Source organism: Vigna radiata, chromosome 3 (assembly GCF_000741045.1).
Source record: "Vigna radiata var. radiata cultivar VC1973A chromosome 3, Vradiata_ver6, whole genome shotgun sequence".
Lineage (NCBI taxonomy): Eukaryota > Viridiplantae > Streptophyta > Magnoliopsida > Fabales > Fabaceae > Vigna > Vigna radiata.
In genome coordinates this window covers 7,543,335-7,562,777 of record NC_028353.1, presented here as the reverse complement: position 1 = coordinate 7,562,777, position 19,443 = coordinate 7,543,335, and the positions used below count along the sequence as shown (strand labels likewise).

The 19,443-nt window shown below is 31.4% G+C and overlaps 4 protein-coding genes across 4 annotated transcripts; 3 read left to right on the top strand and 1 right to left on the bottom strand.

The window, feature by feature from the left end:
- Window positions 1–376: 376 nt before the first annotated feature.
- Window positions 377–2,452, top strand: LOC106756733 (epoxide hydrolase A). Its single transcript, XM_014639282.2, has 3 exons — window positions 377–972; window positions 1,072–1,313; window positions 2,028–2,452. Exons 1-3 carry the CDS (start codon window positions 508–510, stop codon window positions 2,272–2,274), a joined length of 954 nt encoding a protein of 317 aa, XP_014494768.1. The 5' UTR covers window positions 377–507; the 3' UTR covers window positions 2,275–2,452.
- Window positions 2,453–3,103: 651 nt separating this feature from the next.
- LOC106757124 (60S ribosomal protein L18) lies at window positions 3,104–5,022 on the bottom strand. Its single transcript, XM_014639713.2, has 5 exons — window positions 4,866–5,022; window positions 4,708–4,797; window positions 4,499–4,627; window positions 4,204–4,386; window positions 3,104–3,475 (listed from the first exon to the last, which is right to left on the bottom strand). The coding sequence occupies exons 1-5, from the start codon at window positions 4,866–4,868 to the stop codon at window positions 3,317–3,319; spliced, it is 564 nt and encodes a 187-aa protein (XP_014495199.1). The 5' UTR covers window positions 4,869–5,022; the 3' UTR covers window positions 3,104–3,316.
- Window positions 5,023–8,420: 3,398 nt separating this feature from the next.
- On the top strand, window positions 8,421–11,202 carry LOC106757829 (exocyst complex component SEC15B). Its single transcript, XM_014640650.2, has one exon. It carries the CDS (start codon window positions 8,562–8,564, stop codon window positions 10,956–10,958), a length of 2,397 nt encoding a protein of 798 aa, XP_014496136.1. The 5' UTR covers window positions 8,421–8,561; the 3' UTR covers window positions 10,959–11,202.
- A 4,438-nt stretch (window positions 11,203–15,640) lies between these two features.
- Window positions 15,641–16,481, top strand: LOC106757405. The gene has a single exon (XM_014640070.2). The coding sequence runs from the start codon at window positions 15,746–15,748 to the stop codon at window positions 16,214–16,216; it is 471 nt and encodes a 156-aa protein (XP_014495556.1). The 5' UTR covers window positions 15,641–15,745; the 3' UTR covers window positions 16,217–16,481.
- The last annotated feature ends 2,962 nt before the right edge of the window (window positions 16,482–19,443 follow it).

Here is a 19,443-nt window from a genome sequence, read left to right as displayed (position 1 = left end):
GAGATGGGAAGAAGTAATTTTATTTTTATAAATTTTAAAAAAAAAATTATTTGAAAAAAATAATATTGTACTGATTTTTAACGTTTAACTTATAGAATACTTTTTCTACTGAAGAGTTTTCAATGAAGACAACCTATATGCTAAATTATCACTTATTTAGTAAATGATAATTTATTTTTAAAAAGTATTTTCATAGATTAATTTACAAGAATTACACTCACAAATTAATATAAAAATTAATGTTAAAATTAGACTTACCTGGATCAGTGAGGAGTAGAGGCGTGATTTCTCTTGACTTTGAGAGCCACGGAGAATTTTGGAATCAGATTGGAAAAGTCAGAATTGGATCGTCTTGGATTACATCATTACACGCAAAATCATTTCGAAAAGGAAAAGAAAAATTCTCTTCTCAGTCTCCACTTACCTAAATTCCCTGCAACACCAAATAAACCACGTTATCAAAATTTCAAGTAGAAAAATTGAGAAAGATAGAGTGAAGAAAAAGAAATGGAGAAAATACAGCACACAATGGTGAGTACCAATGGAATAAATATGCACGTTGCATCAATTGGGTCAGGCCCAGTGGTTCTGTTCCTCCACGGCTTCCCGGAACTATGGTACTCCTGGCGCCACCAGCTTCTGTCTCTCTCCGCCGTGGGCTACCGAGCAATCGCCCCCGACCTCCGCGGCTACGGTGACACCGACGCCCCGCCCTCCGCTTCTTCTTACTCCGCTCTCCACATCGTGGCCGACCTCGTTGGGCTTCTCGATGCTCTGGGCATCGACCAAGTGTTTTTGGTGGGTCATGACTGGGGGGCTTCCGTAGCCTGGTATTTCTGCTTGTTGAGGCCCGATCGTGTGAAAGCCCTAGTCAACATGAGTGTTGTGTTCCGCCCCAGGAACCCTAAACGAAAGCCCATTCAGAGCTTAAGGGCCATGTTGGGCGATGATTACTACATCTGCAGGTTTCAGGTAAAATGAATCCACTCTGTCAACTCCTCCTTATCTTCACAGATTTCAAAGATACGAGTGAAGTTAATGTGAGAGCTTTGATATTTTGTCGTGCTGCAGAAACCTGGGGAGGTTGAAGAGGAATTTGCTCGTGCTGGTGCTGCGAGGATAATAAAGAATTTTCTTGTTTCTCGTGATCCACGTCCACCCAGTGTACCTAAAGAGATAGGATTTGGTGGTTCACCTGACCTTCATGTTGCTCTACCATCGTGGCTGACTGAAGAAGACGTCAATTATTATGCCAGCAAATTTGAACAGAAAGGCTTCACTGGTGGGCTCAACTACTATCGCGCCATGGACCTGTGAGTTTCTTCTGGTTCCTTGTAGGAGGAAATATCCCATACTTACTGCAGTTCAAGCTCATATTTTGTACATGTGACTGAAATAATTATTAGTATACGTGACTTCAAATGATCTTGAACTGATTATGAATATACGCATCCACATGGGGTGTATAGAATGGAAGAAAAAAAAGGAACAAAAAAACAGATGAATGAATAGCTCTACCCCCAATAATAAGCATGACTAATGTCTATTGTGTAAATTCGATTATTGGGTATGTTCTATTTGACCATGTATGTCCTCTAGAATCTAGATCACCTACATGTTTCACGCTTTCGACATCTAACCGTAGGCCTAGGGTGTGAGATACCACGTCTTTTAAAGATATGGGTAATACAGTGGGTATTAGACACCTTACAGCCGCTTTAATTGGGCTGAGTTAGGTCCTATCCTAAATTTTAAGAGAAAATGTCAGATGTCGAAAGTGTTACAGTGGAAAACAAAGAGACATAAGAAGAAAATGACATGGAAGAGAGTATTTTTATGTTTATTTTCAATCTTCAGTAGCAATTTAGCTTAATTTTTAGGAATTGCTTTCATAAGTTACTTCAGATGCAGTAACTGAACCTGGTTTGTAGAACTGTATGTATATGCATGTACATTAAAAAGAGTTCAGAAAATAATTAATTGGTTGAAGGATGTGTTTGGTAAGGTAAATTTCGTTTTGTCTGCAGAACCTGGGAGCTCACGGCAGCATGGACTAGAGTACAGATTAAGGTACCGGTGAAGTTTATTGTGGGAGACCTTGACATTACATATAACACTCCAGGTGTGAAGGAGTATATACATAATGGTGGCTTTAAGAGAGACGTACCGTTTCTGCAAGAATTGATCGTGATGGAAGGAGTAGCTCACTTTATAAATGAGGAAAGGCCAGAAGAGATCAGCGCGCATATATACGACTTCATCAAGAAATTTTAATCCTTGCAGAAGTATATTATGTGAAAGAACTCAACGCCAATTCAAACCCACCCCCTAGCGACTGACAATTGCAGTAACAATGTCAAAATAAAATGGGGTTTGATGAAATGGCAGTATAATTCAAGAAAAATGTTTCAGATCAATGAAATAATATTATCAAAAGCTAAGTTATCTTTCAGTTCGCAGAGCTTTTGTTAAGGAATCTGTTTGGAATATTGCGTAGGGATGTTCTCGTGTCCAAAAGCATACAACAGAGAACAAAAATGTGCCTCAATGATGTTTAAACGTTTCCCGGAACGCTAGATTGTTAGTTCACCAAGTTCGAACTTCTAACAAGATGAGCTATAACAATAAATAATAAACTCCCTTCTGTGTATTTAAATGCGTTGTAACGAAAAATTAAAACCTCCTGCAATTCGTAATCCACAAAAAAATCTTATTTGGTATTATACTTAACATTCTAAAGTACATTATAGTAATAAAGTTCTAATAACAAGAGTAAACTTAATTCCTCTTTTAATTTGTTCTCAAGCAACAATGTGATACAATATAACGTATAAAATGAGACCCCGATACTTCAGATGAATTTGATTTGAAAGTTTCCCTACTTTTTCGATGTACTTGGAAAGAAAAATGTTTCTCTGGTATCAACTGCGATTTGAACTCTTTCACCAGCAAAACATTCACTTAACTGGATTATATCACTGAAATAGTTTTAACATTCTAAAAAGTCGTGCTAGATAATTGGTGAGACCAAATTGCAACACCTTTTTGCCTTAGCAGGAGTAAATACGGGCGTTATAAAACAAAGACCAATCGAGTTCCTGCCTTAAACACATCTTAAATTGGCAAATAGTTACTCATTAATCCTCTCAAAAGTAGAGTCTGCTAGAACAAAATTGTCCGGGGAGGGAGCTTCAATAATTTTCCCTTGGAAGGAAAAGTAAAAACTAAAATTAACGATTGTTCAAAAAACACGAGAAAACAATACATGATGATCACAAGGTAAGGGGAAAATTCCTTCATGTTTGAGCTACAAAACTCAAACTCTAAAGCCTCTGCTATTCCTTCTCCCTCTGGCCCGCTCAAATTTCCGTCCCTTTGAACGGACATAGGGCTTGGTGTGGCTATGGGGCACACCAGGAGCCGGTCCAAAGTGCTTGACGGCCTCACGTGCATTCTTAGGACCTCTAAGAAGAACCTGAAACATCATTAAAAAACAACGGTAAGCTTCTGAGATACGCCCTCCATACCCCTTCCCCCCCACCCACACACGGCAAGGAAATGGCAGACTTTGCATTATTATTTTCTTCTTCCTCCAATAACGAAGATGAAAGAGCAAGAATACTGGATCCCCAAAGAAAAACGACACTAATTAGTAAACTTAATGTCACTATACAAAAATTGCTAATTTGTTTAACAGCCAAAACTAAAGGCCAACATAAGTTTTACTAAGATAAAATATAGTGATATGAAGTTTACTAATTAGAGCCATTGATATGCTTTGGTCCCGTAGGCAAAGCTTCCAAACTACTAAGAGCAGAGCAATTATGACATAAAACCTCACAAATTATAAGATTCAGTAGAGCCTTAAAACCAATTTACAGGAACCTCATACCAATCTAGTTGCCACTCCCATACCTTGGTTAAAGAACCCAAATGCCAAACTACTCGTGATGACAACTTTATGTGGGTTTAATTACTCATTTGCTTCTTTTAGTTATAAATACTACACAATTTGGTCCCTATGTATAAAAATCATTAATTTTAATCCCTAAACATAATTTTCATTTTAATCCTTTCTAGTTTCTATACATACCATTTTAATCTCTTTCAGTGCCTACTGTCTGAACTCGTGAGAACTAGATCGATAACTAAACTTTACATTTCATAGAAAAATACACGGAAAGAGAAATAATATAATCATACCGTGTTTTGGCCGAGAGGAGCTCTAAGAGCCAGTTGATCAAAGGTGAGGCATTCCCCGCCAGCTTTCTCAATTCTAGCTCTGGCAGTTTCAGTGAACCTCAGTGCTGCTACCTTCAGAGCAGGCACCTCGTACACACGAATATCATCGGTCACAGCCCCAACCACCACAGCTATCTTATCCTCCTAATGAAATAAATACCAAGACATCAACGCCTATTTGCTTATGACCTCAAATGAAAAAAAAAAAAAAATAACGATTAAATGGAATGAATGAAGAGATGAGATAGGTTTGAACCTTTCCCTTGGTGTAACGGATCAATCTAGAGAGGGATAGCGGAGGCTTGTTGACCTTGCTCATGAAAAGACGCTTGAGAATGACGGCATTGAAATTACTCCCAGTCCTCCGAACAAGAAAACGGTACAACTAAAAACATAGCGAACATTTCAAATCCAAAACCCTTGTTAGTTCATTCACAGTCATGCAGGAGAAAAATAAAAAGGTACCTTGACGAGGAGCTTGAGGTAAATATCATCGGATTTTGGGGCGGTTCGCTTGGTCTTTTTGGACTTACCTCCTGCCTTCAAATCGATCCCCTGTAATTCAGTTCAAAACAAAGTCAGAGAAACTCTCTAATGGATCGTAAAAGCGTTGAGAAATGTACCATCGCGAATGTAGCTTCTCGCCGCCGAACTGCTGCTGATGCCGTCACCAAGGGAAAAATTGTGCTAGGGTTTTGGAGAGGGTCTGATGAATTTATTTATCACTTTTTCGCAAAGTTAAAAGCCCAGACACAATTCGGGTCACGCTCACAACCCGTTTAGCGAATCCCAAACCTTATTATTAATTTTTTTCTATGAACTTATTTCTAAAATGAATTTTTATATTTCTACATTTTATCACATTGATCATATTACTTATTTATTTCTCAATTATATTACACTCTTTTGCTTTGTATATTGTTATAGATATCACTTTGATTGTGTTTTTTGAAGCACTTGTTCAATAAATAAATATTTCTATGCATTTGTCTAACTTGGTTATTTTAAAAATAAGTGATTTTTTACTCATTTTAATAAAAAATCTCATTTATTTTAACAATTAAATATTATTTACTTTTTATAAGAGAATTATTTCATGCCAACATGATTATATTAATGTTTGAATTCTTGGTCAAAGAACACAGTCTACTGTTATTTGTGTCCACGTTAGTTTATTTTAATTTTAATTAATTAATAACGTTAATTTGTTTTGTTTAAAATATATAGCATATTCTAATAACAAAATTGTAAAAAATAATTCATAATATAAATATGAATTTCCTAATTAAATGATATACTATTTAAAATTATTTTTGACAATGTAGTTTTGTACATTACAAATTAAACAACAATTAAATTAAATAATTACTATCGATTACATAAATTTCAAATAATTAATTAAAATTAGTTTAATTGTTACAAGTTAACTAACAAGATGAAACTAATCAATTACTAGAGCTGTCAAAAAGGGTCACAACCCGCTAGTCAACCCGATTCACTATGGGTTTGGATCAGATTGAGTTTGAAAAAATTGATTTTTTTTTTATGCGGGTCAGATTTCAACCTGTCTCATTTAAACTCGGCTCATGTGGATTGAACTTGTGGTGGGTCAGGTTGACCCGTCAACCCACATACCTAATTTTATTTTTTGAATATTTTATTTTATTTATGAAATTTTTGACATATAAGAAATACTTATGTTTTTTGTGTTTGTTTTTCAATGACATTTGAACTATATTGTACTTTTTATTATTATTTTGAATTGTATTTTTTGGAAGTGAAATTTGTTTAAATTTAAATATAGAAAATTTGTAATTTTTTATTTAAAAAAAATTGTAATTAGATAAACTAGTGAGCCAACCCGTTTACCCATCAACTCGTGGTGGGTCGAGCCGAGTTCAGATTTTTCTGGCTCACTAATAAATGAGCAGAGTTAGGTTGACTCACTAAGTGAACAACCCATGATGGCCCGAGTCAGGTCGAGCCGAATTACCCGGAGCTCTATCAATTACTAATAAAATTAAAGTATCAATTATTATATGTTTTAAACTAGTCAAAACAAATTTTGATTATATCAATTTATAGTTGTCTCAAGAGTTTAAGGAACGTAATAATTTAATTTTAAAATGTTAGATAATTTAAATATATAGATATTCATAATATATTTAACTTGTGATATGTTCTTTTCTATTTTTGTCCTACGTCTCAATCTAATTTTATTAAAATGTTTTCTTAAAAAGAGAAGTTTTTTTAATTATTTTGTGTTAGTGATAAAAGTTTTAAATTAGTAAAAATAACTAAATTATAAAAATGAAAAAAAATGAATTATGAAACTATTATCAAACAAAACATAAATAATTTTTAGTAAAATTTTTAATTTAAAATACAACTCGCATTTTACTCTGTTTTTTATTAGTCGGTTTCTGCGTAGCTATAAATCCTACAATAGTTTATTTACAGTAAACTTTTAATTTGTTTTTCGTGTTCTTGTGTTTTATAATTTTCATATTTGAACATCATTTAACATGTATCTTATTCTCATTTAATTTGATAATGTAATATTTTTTAAATCTTCCTAAATTACATTGAAGTTTAATTTTATTTTTTTGTAATTTTGACTTTGCGTCTCTCTTTTATTTATATATTTTTTTCATATTTTCAACTTACCAAAACAATAATGAAAAATCAAATTTTAAAAAATAATGAAAAAGTGAATATAACTTAAAAAATAATATTTTTATATAATTGTCGTTAACAAAAGTTAAGAATCATATTATTAAGGGTAAAAGGAGAAAAATAAAAGTGTACATCAAATATGTGTATCATATATATATATATATATATATATATATATATATATATATATATATATATAATTACTTCAAATGTCATTAAATATTTTATAATAATATTTTTTTATCATTGAAGACGATAAATAAAAAATAAATGAAGTAATTTAACAATATTTGTATATCTACATAAATGTAATGTAAATATTCTTATATATATATATATATATATATATATATATATATATCTATTATTTTCTATTGCAAACTTTAATTTTTTGTCTGTTTGAATATGCAATCAGTATTATAAATTTTTTAAAAAAAAATCTTCAAATTTAACATAAAATGAAATTTAGCAAATACAATTTACTATACCCACAAATTACTATCTTGTAAACAGAAGAGTATCTTGACTTCTACTTTCACCCATTTCTTGTAAGAGTAAAGACATTCCGCCATGCAAGGTGTCTTTAATTGTATTTTCTTACTCTAGACGGCATTTAAAAAAACAATAGAGGCTGTATTTGGAAATTACAATTTTCAAAAATAAAACTTATACTATTAAATATAATTCATTGTATCTATGATAATTTAACAACATTTTTTTATAATATTTTATGTATGATTAGTCTATATTAATGTTTATAATAATTATTATTAATAATAAGATAAATATGAATCAATAAATTCATAAAATATTATCAAAATATCATTATGCAACGTATCTTGATTACATGTATACGTTTATTTTTTACACAAAAAAAATACAAGGGATCAAATAAGCTGTGAACCCACTTGATAAGCTGTATTCTTCAATCATCCCTCATTCATACATTATTGCGTTGAGGAATGTCAGATGCGTATCAGCTCAATGATGGTGTGGATATATTATATCAAACAGAGAGATGAAAAGTAGGACGAAAAAAAAGAGTTACGTGATAAATCTTATAATTTGAAAACAATGCTATTTTGATGATTAATTTGAGGTTTATATACACAGACATCCTGAAATAAATTTTAATTAATCTGAAAAACACAACTCACAGAAATAAGAATTTATTTATGAGAACATACAAAACAGGCATTTTGCATTTGTAGACAGAAGATGTTTATATTGTTCTTCAAAATTAAAAAGACACCTACTAAAATAAAAAATAGTATTAGAAATTAAAATGTTATAAGTAAAGATAAAATTACACAATAAATTCAGACACTAAAAACAGTTAAAAAACTGTCATTTAAAAAACATACAATAGAAGCAGAATCATATAATTAGGTTAACAGTGGTTGCACCCACCACACATGCATAAAGCTAATTTTTTAATATTTAATTATTTAATAATCATTTACAATTTCATATGACAAGTATGAATGAAATAAAGACTTTTTCATTTTTCAGTTCAATTACCGAAATACCCAAAAAGATTACGGAATACCAAAAACTCAAGACTTCCGACGACTCTAATGGAGTGTCCGAAAAATTTCTGAATCCCTAAATTTTCTCCTCCTGCCACGGGCACAACCACGACGATGCTTTCCTCCAAACCACCGCGTCGGAAAATTGTTCCGGCGAACGGAGATGAGTCCGCTGACAAACTGGACCAGCTTCTCTTGTCCTCCGCCATCTGCAACAACGAGGACATAGGCCCGTTCATCCGCAAGGCCTTCGCCTCCGGAAAGCCGGAGACGCTCCATCACCATCTCCGTCACTTTGCGCGCTCGAAGGAGTCCGAGATTGAGGAAGTGTGCAAGGCTCACTACCAGGACTTCATCCTCGCCGTCGACGATCTACGATCCCTCCTATCAGACGTCGATTCGCTCAAGTCCTCCCTCTTCGATTCCAACTCGCGGCTCCAGTCCGTTGCGCGCCCGCTCCTGTCGTCGCTCGACGCCTTCGTCGAGACGCGGAACGTCTCGAAGAACGTGAACCTCGCTATCGACTCCATCCGCACTTGCGTCAAGCTGATGGAGGTTTGCACGCGCGCCAACCGCCACCTCGCGGACGACAACTTTTACATGGCGCTGAAGTGCGTGGACGCGATCGAGCGGGAGTATTTGGATAAAACGGAGTCATCCACGCTGAAGCGGATGCTGGAGAAGAAGATTCCAGAGATTCGATCGTACATCGAAAGGAAGGTGAACAAGGAGTTTGGCGACTGGTTGGTGGAGATCCGAGTCGTGAGTCGCAATTTAGGTCAATTGGCGATAGGTCAAGCCTCGTCAGCGAGGCAGAGAGAAGAGGATCTAAGAATTAAACAGCGCCAAGCGGAGGAACAGAGTAGACTCAGCGTGAGAGACTGTATTTACGCTTTAGAGGAAGAGGAAGAAGACGAAATTATCGCTGGCGGGATCGGCGAAGACGGCGGTGGAGTCGCCGGGTTTGATTTGACTTCCTTGTACAGGGCATACCATATTCATCAGACTTTAGGGTTAGAGGATCGGTTTAAACGGTATTATTTCGAGAACCGAAAGCTTCAGTTGACTTCGGACTTTCAGGTCTCGTCGATGACTCCTTTTCTGGAGTCGCATCAAACGTTCTTTGCGCAGATTGCAGGGTTCTTTGTGGTGGAGGATCGCGTGTTCAGAACCGGAGGTGGGTTGATTTCAAAATTGGAGGTTGAGAATCTGTGGGAGATTGCTGTTAGTAAGATGTGTTCAGTGTTGGAGGATCAGTTCTCCAGAATGCAAACTGCTAATCATCTTTTGCTTATTAAGGATTATGTGAGTCTGTTAGGAGTAACCCTGCGGCGATACGGGTACCCCATTGATGCGTTGCTTGATGTTTTGAGCAAACACAGGGATAAGTACCACGAACTCCTTTTGTCTGATTGTAGGAAGCAGATTGCGGAGGCGGTTGCGGCTGATAAATTTGAGCAAATGCTGATGAAAAAAGAGTATGAGTATTCCATGAATGTGCTTTCTTTCCAGATACAGACTACTGATATCATACCAGCTTTTCCCTATGTTGCCCCCTTTTCAACCACTGTGCCAGATTGTTGTCGGATTGTACGGTCATTCATTGAGGATTCTGTGAGTTTCATGTCTTATGGCGGGCAACTTGAGTTCTATGAAGTTGTTAAGAAATATTTAGACAGGCTTTTGATTGAGGTTTTGGATGAAGCTTTAGCGAAGCTTATCAATACCTCGATTACTGGTGTCTCCCAGGCAATGCAAATGGCAGCGAATATGGCTGTCTTGGAGCGTGCTTGTGATTTTTTCTTCCGCCATGCAGCACAGCTTTCGGGTGTTCCCCTGAGAATGGTGGAGAGAAGCAGAAGGCAGTTTCCCCTAAGAAAAGCTCGTGATGCTGCAGAAGAGATGCTCTCTGGGCTACTCAAAGCCAAGGTTGATGGATTTATGGCCTTGATCGAGAATGTAAATTGGATGTGTGACGAGGCTCCTCAGAGTGGAAATGAATATGTAAATGAGGTTATAATTTATTTGGAAATTTTGGTTTCAACTGCTCAACGGATATTGCCATCTCAAGTCCTTAAGAGAGTATTGCAAGAAGTTTTTGCTCACATATCCGACAAGATAGTTGGGACTTTAGTCAGTGATTCTGTTAAAAGGTTTAATGTCAATGCTATTAATGGAATTGAAGTAGATATTCGGCTCTTAGAATCATTTGCTGATAATCAGGCCTCTCTTTTCTCTGATGGGGATGTTGATGTTTTGAAAGCATCACTTACCAGTTCAAAGCAACTGATTAATTTGCTATTAAGTAATCATCCGGAGAACTTCTTGAATCCAGTGATAAGGGAGAGGAGCTACAACACTTTGGACCACAAGAAAGTGATGATTGTTTCAGAAAAGTTGAGGGATCCTTCAGATCGGCTCTTTGGAACCTTTGGTAGTCGTGGGGCCAGGCAGAATCCGAAAAGGAAATCGTTGGATACGTTGATAAAAAGACTTAAGGATGTTAGCTGATTAAGCCTATAGCTGTATGTAAGGTACTTTTTCTTGTTGTTGTCTCTAGTCCATTTTGACTATGAATTATTTAATAGTGAGTTGTTGATAAATTTATTTGGTTTAAGGTTAGGCTATCACTTTTCGAAATGCATTTTAAGATTTTCCCAAATATCTGTTTGAAATGTATAATTGTTATGTTCTTTTTTTTTTGGATTTGATTAAAATACTTTCATTCATTTTATTGTATCTGTTGTGAACTGTATCCCTCTTGTCTGCTAAACTGTCTTTAATGTTGTAACATGATGCTTTATTTTCCTGAGTAGCTTCTGGTGTTCTTTCAACTTTCATTGATTTAGGTCTAGATGAATGGAACTCCTGTTAAATTAGCTCAGATTATTGAAATGTCATAATCATTGCCTTGGCATTTGCCTCTCTGTTCATCGGCCTTAGCCTTGTATTGTACCACACAGTGTTGTTAAATAACCATAGTACGGCCTCCATAACACTATAACATGGCATTTTTCTACCCCTCCTCCAGTGGCAATTTGTGAAGGGATTCTTTTTATGGTGGCGCCATAGACCACAATGGCTTGCTTAGTCTCTATTGCTTCTTCAACTTTGGCCAATGGTAGATAAGTTTTGAGATTATTGAAGTGGCATTGATCCACACATAGGTTTCTAAAGCACGATTGATAGCCTTGGCCCTTAGGTTTTGAAGTTGAAACGAGGTTATTTTTCCAATCCTGTTGTCATGATTGTAGGTTTTACTAATGATCGTATATGGGTCTATAAAAGACACCAATTTTTGAAAGAAACCTTTAAACCTAACGCATAATTTAGATATTATATCTAAATCCTTAAGCAATTGAATTATAGAAGCTCTTGACCTGTTGAAAAAGTAAATCCCAGGCTAATTAAAACAATTTATTTGAGGTTGTGAAGTGATGCGAACAGAATTTGTTTGCATATTGTCTTTAATTAATCTATTGCATATAGTAATATAGTATTGAATATTAGCTGCACAACACACAACTGAATATACTGGACACCAAATTGCTGGCTGAGCCATATTGAAGTATGCTGTTCACCGAATTGTATTGTGCCCTTAAACACAATGAATGAACCATGACACTTTTCGTAAAGATGGCAGCACCTTGACTTGACACCCTTCTAGACAAATTTGAAACATACACCAAATGCACATTAGTGGGCAGCTGTTTCTACGTTTTCTCTGCTATCTTGTCTTTGTATCTCTGTGTTGTGTTCAAGGTTATATTTGAAGAGTGCCACTTTGATTTTAATTTATCATCTGTATTTTCATTATCTGTTCAACCGCCATATTATTGTAATGCAGAGCTCTTTATAACATTAAAAAGGACAGCTTTGATGTAAATGTCCATAGTTAAGATTAAATTAGATATATAAAATCCAATGACTATTAGATTAAATTGGGTAAAATTATAAATTGTGTCAAAGGTAGACCCTGTTGAATAAATATTAAAACACGACTTGAAATAGTCAAGGACTGATTGTGCATACTTTTCTATGGTTGACATTTCAAAATTATAGAATAGTCCTTAAAGGATTGATCTGTCTCCTGAATAGTCGTCAAAGTAAAATAATTATATAGATAATTCTTTAAGTATTGGAAGTTAGAATGAGAAATCCTTCAAATTAGTTCATCACCCTAGTAAAATATATTGGGATGATAATTAAATTATTTTATATTTAATGCGTAAGGAACTAATTATATAATGTACTTCCTTAAGGATTATTTAGGAAAAAATGTAATGTTTGAGAGACCATGTTGATTATTTCTTCAAAAAAGGATCATAGTTTCTCCATTTGATTTGGTTGAATTGAAACGTTTCTTTTTGGTTGCAATTCTGTCTAGAGCCACTCTAAAAGAAAGTTTTACCTATAATCTAGGAATCCTTGAAAAGAAATTAAAATACTTGTTAAATGTTTGTTTGGCTATTATTAAAGTTGGAGGTATTATTCGTATTTTTTATGTATTTATGTTTTTTTCTCGACGAGAGGTTCTTAATTTCAATTTCATATTCATATTTTGTTTGTTGTCTTCAAACATAATTAATGTTCAAAAGAAGCAAAAGGAGGATATTACCTGTTTGAGAATATGGGCCATTTGTATGATTGATTGTCCTTTCTTCTTGGGTTACATTTTGTTACGGATCTTCTTTCGCCTTTGGGCACCTCGTCTCAGACAGAAATATGTATACAAGAAAGAAAAACAAAAGAATGTTCCCCATCTTGAAAAACTTGACAAATCACGACACGATTAGTCAAAACCTCTTGTACCACGGAGTAGCTTTTCTAATTTCAAACAAATCTAGTGTTAGACCTTCCAGTATGCTTCAAATCTGCGATTGAATACTCTGTGCACATTAGGAAATCAAGCACTCGAAACTTGTATTCACACCTTACTAGCTAGATATAGTAGTGAAATTAAATCAAAACTAACTGGGTTGTCCGTAATTATATTTTACTGTATTTTTTGGGAATATAGATTATAAAATATCAAATACTTTCAATTTGTGAGTGTCAGATGTAAACCATTGCTTGTGAAACACTATGACAGTTGTTATGCGTGTTATAATAATTTTTAAGGAGGCGGCTCTTAAAATTGAAAGAAATAATTAGCTAGGGCTTATTCAATTAGTCCCCGAAATTTATTTATACATTAATAATTTAAGCAAATTATGTCCACTAAATGTATTATTATTACAAAATTTATCCGTACAAGTGACTCCACATTTGTACATTTAATCATCTTTTCTTTATCTCCCAGCAACACTTGTTTCTACTTCTCTAACTCGTATATAATTTATTATTACAAGTTTGTATTGGTCTTATTGTTAAACTTGGTCATTAAGTTCCAAACCACTCTTGAATGCATGTAAGATTCAGAGTTTTTATAATAAAAATACAGAAGCTAGAATTGGATGAAAAAATATATTTAGTCAATATAGACTAAAATAACGTTTGTGTCAATGGAAGTTTAAACAATACATTCGTACTATGTTTTCGATACGTGTTTAAAGCGCACGTGAGAAAATTTTAAAAGACTTTCTCACTAATTAAATATCATGTCTCCTATATTAATGATATTTTACATCAAATTCAAACATTTTGATTTTATAGTTTGTATAATGTTATATTTTTGCGCATATATATATATATATATATATATATATATATATATATATATATATATATATATATACCATATTAGTGATCTAAGTGAGATTTATACATATTGATATTCGTTGAGAGTCTGAAACATAATACAAGCAAAGAAGGTAAACATAATAGTGGAAAGAACAACCTTGCATGATGAATGAGGTCAACATGTTCAAACATTGTTTTTTTTTAAAAAAAATAGAAGCCTTATTTTTATCATAGCGGATGTGTTTTACTAACTATAATTAACTACTTAATATATACGTAAGAGAAAGAGTTTACTACAAATTCTAGAGATATATCATATAAGCTTTTTGAAAGAATAAATTAGATAAGTGTAGGGCATTTTTGTCTTTTGGAATGGTTAAATTAAAACCATGTTTTGTTAACATTGAAATGATTAAAAAAATGTCAAAGAAAATATCTATTATTAGTTAGAGCTAACTTACAATATCTATCTATATATATATATATATATATATATATATATATATATATATATATATATATATATATATATATATATATATATATATATATCTGTAAACTCACACTAATTAATGAATTTCTTTTAAAATTGAAGAAGAAATGTCCATAACTCAATTTCATCCAAATACTGGAAAAAACAAGTTAATCAAGTCATGTGTCAAATCTTACAATGTTTCACCAAAACATTTCGCTACGATGGATTGAATTTACGAAACCGTATTTTCAAAACTAGTTTTAAATCTCCATATTTATTTTAACACAGCATTCAACATCACAACTTTTAGTGTATTTAGAGTTAAATATGTTTTTGGTCTCTTTCAGTGAAAATTGGAATTAGTCATTTTTCAAAACTTTTGTCTAATTTAGTCGTTAAACTATAGAAATTTATGAATTTAGTTCTTTTAACTAAATTTTGTTAGGTTTATTTGATATTTCAAGCATGTTTCATGATAGTATTTAAGTTGTTTACACTATTTGACACATTTTTGTTTCAATCTTAATTAAAAAACGCATTTGAAACATAAAATGAAGTTGATAAATTTTAATTAAAATAAATAAATTCATGCATTTTTAAAGTTAAAGGACTAAATTAAATCAAAATTTTGAAAAAAAACTAATTCTAATTTTTAGTAAAAATTAAAGAACTAAAAACATGTTTAACCAATTCATTATTCAGCCCCCTTCTCTGTGGCATATTCTATTCCGTTTTAGCACAACGCCCGTGCTATCCGAGGTTTTGTTTTTTCATGAAATCACGTGCTTCGCGAGTTGCAAGAGAAATATAAAATAGAATAATAGTAAGAGAAATATAAAATAGAATAATAGTAAGAAGACACGCTTTTATCTTCATTTCACATCAAATATTATAAAAATATAACATCAAATATTATAAAAATATAACATCAAATAAATATAAAATAAATATGAAAAATTTAGGTGTTACAAATAATAATTTTCTATAAAATAACTACAAAAACTTGATATAAATAACTACATTATTGAAGTTGGCGATTGGTTTATTAATTTGATTTAGTATTTGTTCCTCCCAGTCTTAGCAGGAGACTTCAATCCCCCATTTTCCACACGCTAAACTCGTGCTCGTGCTCCCTACAAAAATGAAGACTAGGTGTTCGATGATATTTCTTTGCATACTGGCTTACGCGTATGTTTCCGTTTCAGAGAAATTATCAGCGTATGACGTTCTTGAGAAATATGGCCTTCCGGTGGGTCTTCTTCCCAAAGGTGTGACAGAATACGAGCTAAACGAAAAAAATGGCCACTTCACTGCATATCTGGATCAAACATGCTATTTCAGCGTACAATCCTATGACCTAAAGTACAAGTCCACCATCAAGGGCGTGATCTCGAAGGGGAAGTTGTCCAAGCTGAAGGGTGTTAGCGTGAAAGTTGAGGTGTTGTGGATCCCAATCACTGAGGTCACTCGCGACGGTGATGACCTCAAATTCTCTGCCGGCGTTGCATCCGCCGGTTTTAGCGCCGACAGCTTTTCGGAGAGCCCTCAGTGTGGATGTGGATTCGATTGTGAGAATTTCAACCAAAACGGTGACGTTTCTTCTTCTCTATAGATTTAATTGATATGTATCTTCCTTGCAGAATTGGATCTGTAGTTGTGTTTTCTTCTGTTCTTAATTATTATCGATGATGATGGTCTTGTTTTTCCTTTGCATAAAAAATGATTATCTATGATGTTTTGCGGGACACGCTAGAAAAGTTTGTGCTAGACAGGTTGCCCTGAGTTTTAGAAAACAACCTAGATAAATGGATATTCTAGTGCCATTCTAAATTTTCCTGTGAATCTCTTTGCTCCTATAAATATCTTGTTTTATTGATTGTGTTTGTATTTTCTAATATTAAATTTGTTTAGTTTTTATGATGATTAATTTTTTTAATAAAGTAGAAACAAATTTAAAGAAAGATGATACAAATAGAATAATATGCATTTCTGATTACATTTTACATATTTTTGTCCATTCTCTTTTATTGACTATTTCCAGTAGTAGATAGAGATATATGAGAAAAGGGTCCCAATTATGTAATTATTTGATAATTAGTTATTTTCTTAAGACTTGTTGCCTATTAACCATAAAAATAAGCTACTAATTTTGACAAATACAAATCAAACAAACAAAAAATCTTAATGTAAAATTATTAAAAAATAATAAAAACACATGCAATAAACTATTAATTTTGACAAATACAAATCATACAAACAAAAAAATCTTAATGTAAAATTATTAAAAATTAATAGAAACACATGCGGTTTATACTATGATAATAAAAAACTTATTTGTTATCATAATTTTTAAAATTAAAAAAAAAAAGATTTTAGACAAATGCCTTTACAAAAACTAATTAAAAATTAAATAATTATATTTTTATTATAATTAATTAATTAAATTAAAGAGTGTTTGTATAATTCAGAAGGTAAAATAATTATAAAATATGTTATATTAATAAAGATAAAATGTATACACTAAAAACATTACAATTAAATAGTTATAGATATAAATATTTTTCATAATTTTATTATAAACAATTTAGTACTTTTTTTTAGGGTTAAATATGTTTTTTGTCCCTATATTTTGGGGCGATTTTGGTTTTAGTCTTTTTTTCAAACTAAGTTACAATTTAGTCCTTTAACTTTAGAAAACTCTGGTTTTAGTCATTTTTACCAATTTTTTTTTAACTTTATTTGTTGTTTCAAATGCATTTCTCAGTTAACATTAAAGCAAAAATGTGTATAAACAATTCACATGCTATAATGAAACGTGCTTGGAACAACCTATAAAGTTAAAAAATTTGGTAAAAAAGACTAAAACCAATGTTTTTTTATAGTTGAAGGACTAAATTGTACCTTAGTTTGAAAGAATGACTAAAACCAAAATCGCCCTAAAGTATAGGGATTAAAAACATATTTAATCCCTTTTTTTTATGAATAATTAGTGTATGTATACGTATTTTTTAAATATCAATAATATTATATTAGTATATAATGATATTATAATGTTATTAAGTTAATATATAAAGTAAATTTATATTTATTAAGTTATATTTAGTCATAATTTATGTGTTGTTATAGATTAACATTTAAAATTTCAAAAAATAATTAAAATTAGAAAATTAGAAAAATAAAATGTATATATAGTTATAGACATGACTATAAATAAAATAAATTTTAGTTATTGAAACAAAAAGTATAATAAGTATAGTATTGTGTAAATAATTTTTTTATTACTAATAATTATTTAATTTTCAAAAAGTAGTTAGATAAAGGTGTAAGTAATTATTTTATAATGAGTATTTATTTGAATTCAAACTAGTAATTACTAAAATGATAAAATTGAAAATAGTTTTTATTATTAGTAATAATTATTTAATTTTTAAAAGTAGTAATTAAAAGAATAAAATTGAAAAAAAAAATAGAAATTAAAGAGTATTTTTTTATATATAGTTTTAGATTATTTAAGTTTTAAAAAATAATTATTGAAAAATAAAACTGGAAAAATGTATATACAAAAAGGTACAGATAACCGATAAGAAAAATTCCCCATTAAAAACCAAGAATGTAAAGTGTTTTGCGATTAGACAATTAATCCTGTATAAAAATAACTATTCATAGCAATTTTAGAGTGAAAAGATGTAAAAAATAAAATAAATAATATTAAGTTGAAAATAAAATAAATTAAATATATTTTAATTATCTTAAATTGAAAATAAAAATATTATAAGAAACCTTTGATGTTGTATTGGGTATTTTCTTCCTCTATAGTATTAATAATATCTTCATGAAGATATTATTAACCCAATATTTATAAATTGTGTCAATACATAAATGGAACTATTACAATTTTTTTTTTTAAATTAGAACTATCAAATTTCTTATTTACCTTGCTTTAAGTAATTAAATTTATAAAAAATTGTAAAACAACTTACTACAACATAAAGAATGAAAAAAAAAATAAAAGTATGGTATAAATTAAATATCAAATTATAATTTTAATGTTGTGTAAATAACTTTATTTATTTCCCTACGAAACATTATAACATCCGAAATAAAAATGATTAAGGAAAGTCACTTGATTTTAGAAACACAAATTTATAATTTTTCCTTTTTTTAACGAATTGGTTTCAAAGCTAAAAGAACAAAAAACGAAAAACCAAATGAATACACAAAGTTATCTTTAAGTTACGAGTAAAAAAATAATCCAAAAAACATAAAACCACCAAAAATGATTTCAACCTAAAAAGAATAGAAGACTTTTATTTTAATGATGTCTAATAATTTATTTATTTTTATCTTCTTTCATTCTGTGCTTGTCAACTTGTTCGTCAGCCATTTCCATTTCTCCAACTTAGATGGATTTATACTCTACCAATGGAAAATTCTCTGCCAATTTAATTAAACAATAGAAACGTAACCAAAATTAGATTGCATCAAATAAATTAAGAAGGTCAAAATAAAAATACATGTTTCAATTCAACTATTGTCTCAACCAACCAAGCAATAATATATATCCATGCGTTATTACAAAAATAAAAGAAAAGTTATTTAAAAAAATTAAATATGAATTTAAATTTTATATTATAAATAAAATATTTATAAATTTATTATTTTAAAGTTTTGAATTAGAATGGTATTAATTTTTTATATAATTTAACATTTTTTATTTCTTCAACAATTTCCTCTTGATATATATATATATATATATATATATATATATATATATATATATATATATATATATTATAGTTTAGTGTAATTTCATGTTTTGAAATTTTGAGTTAAAAATAA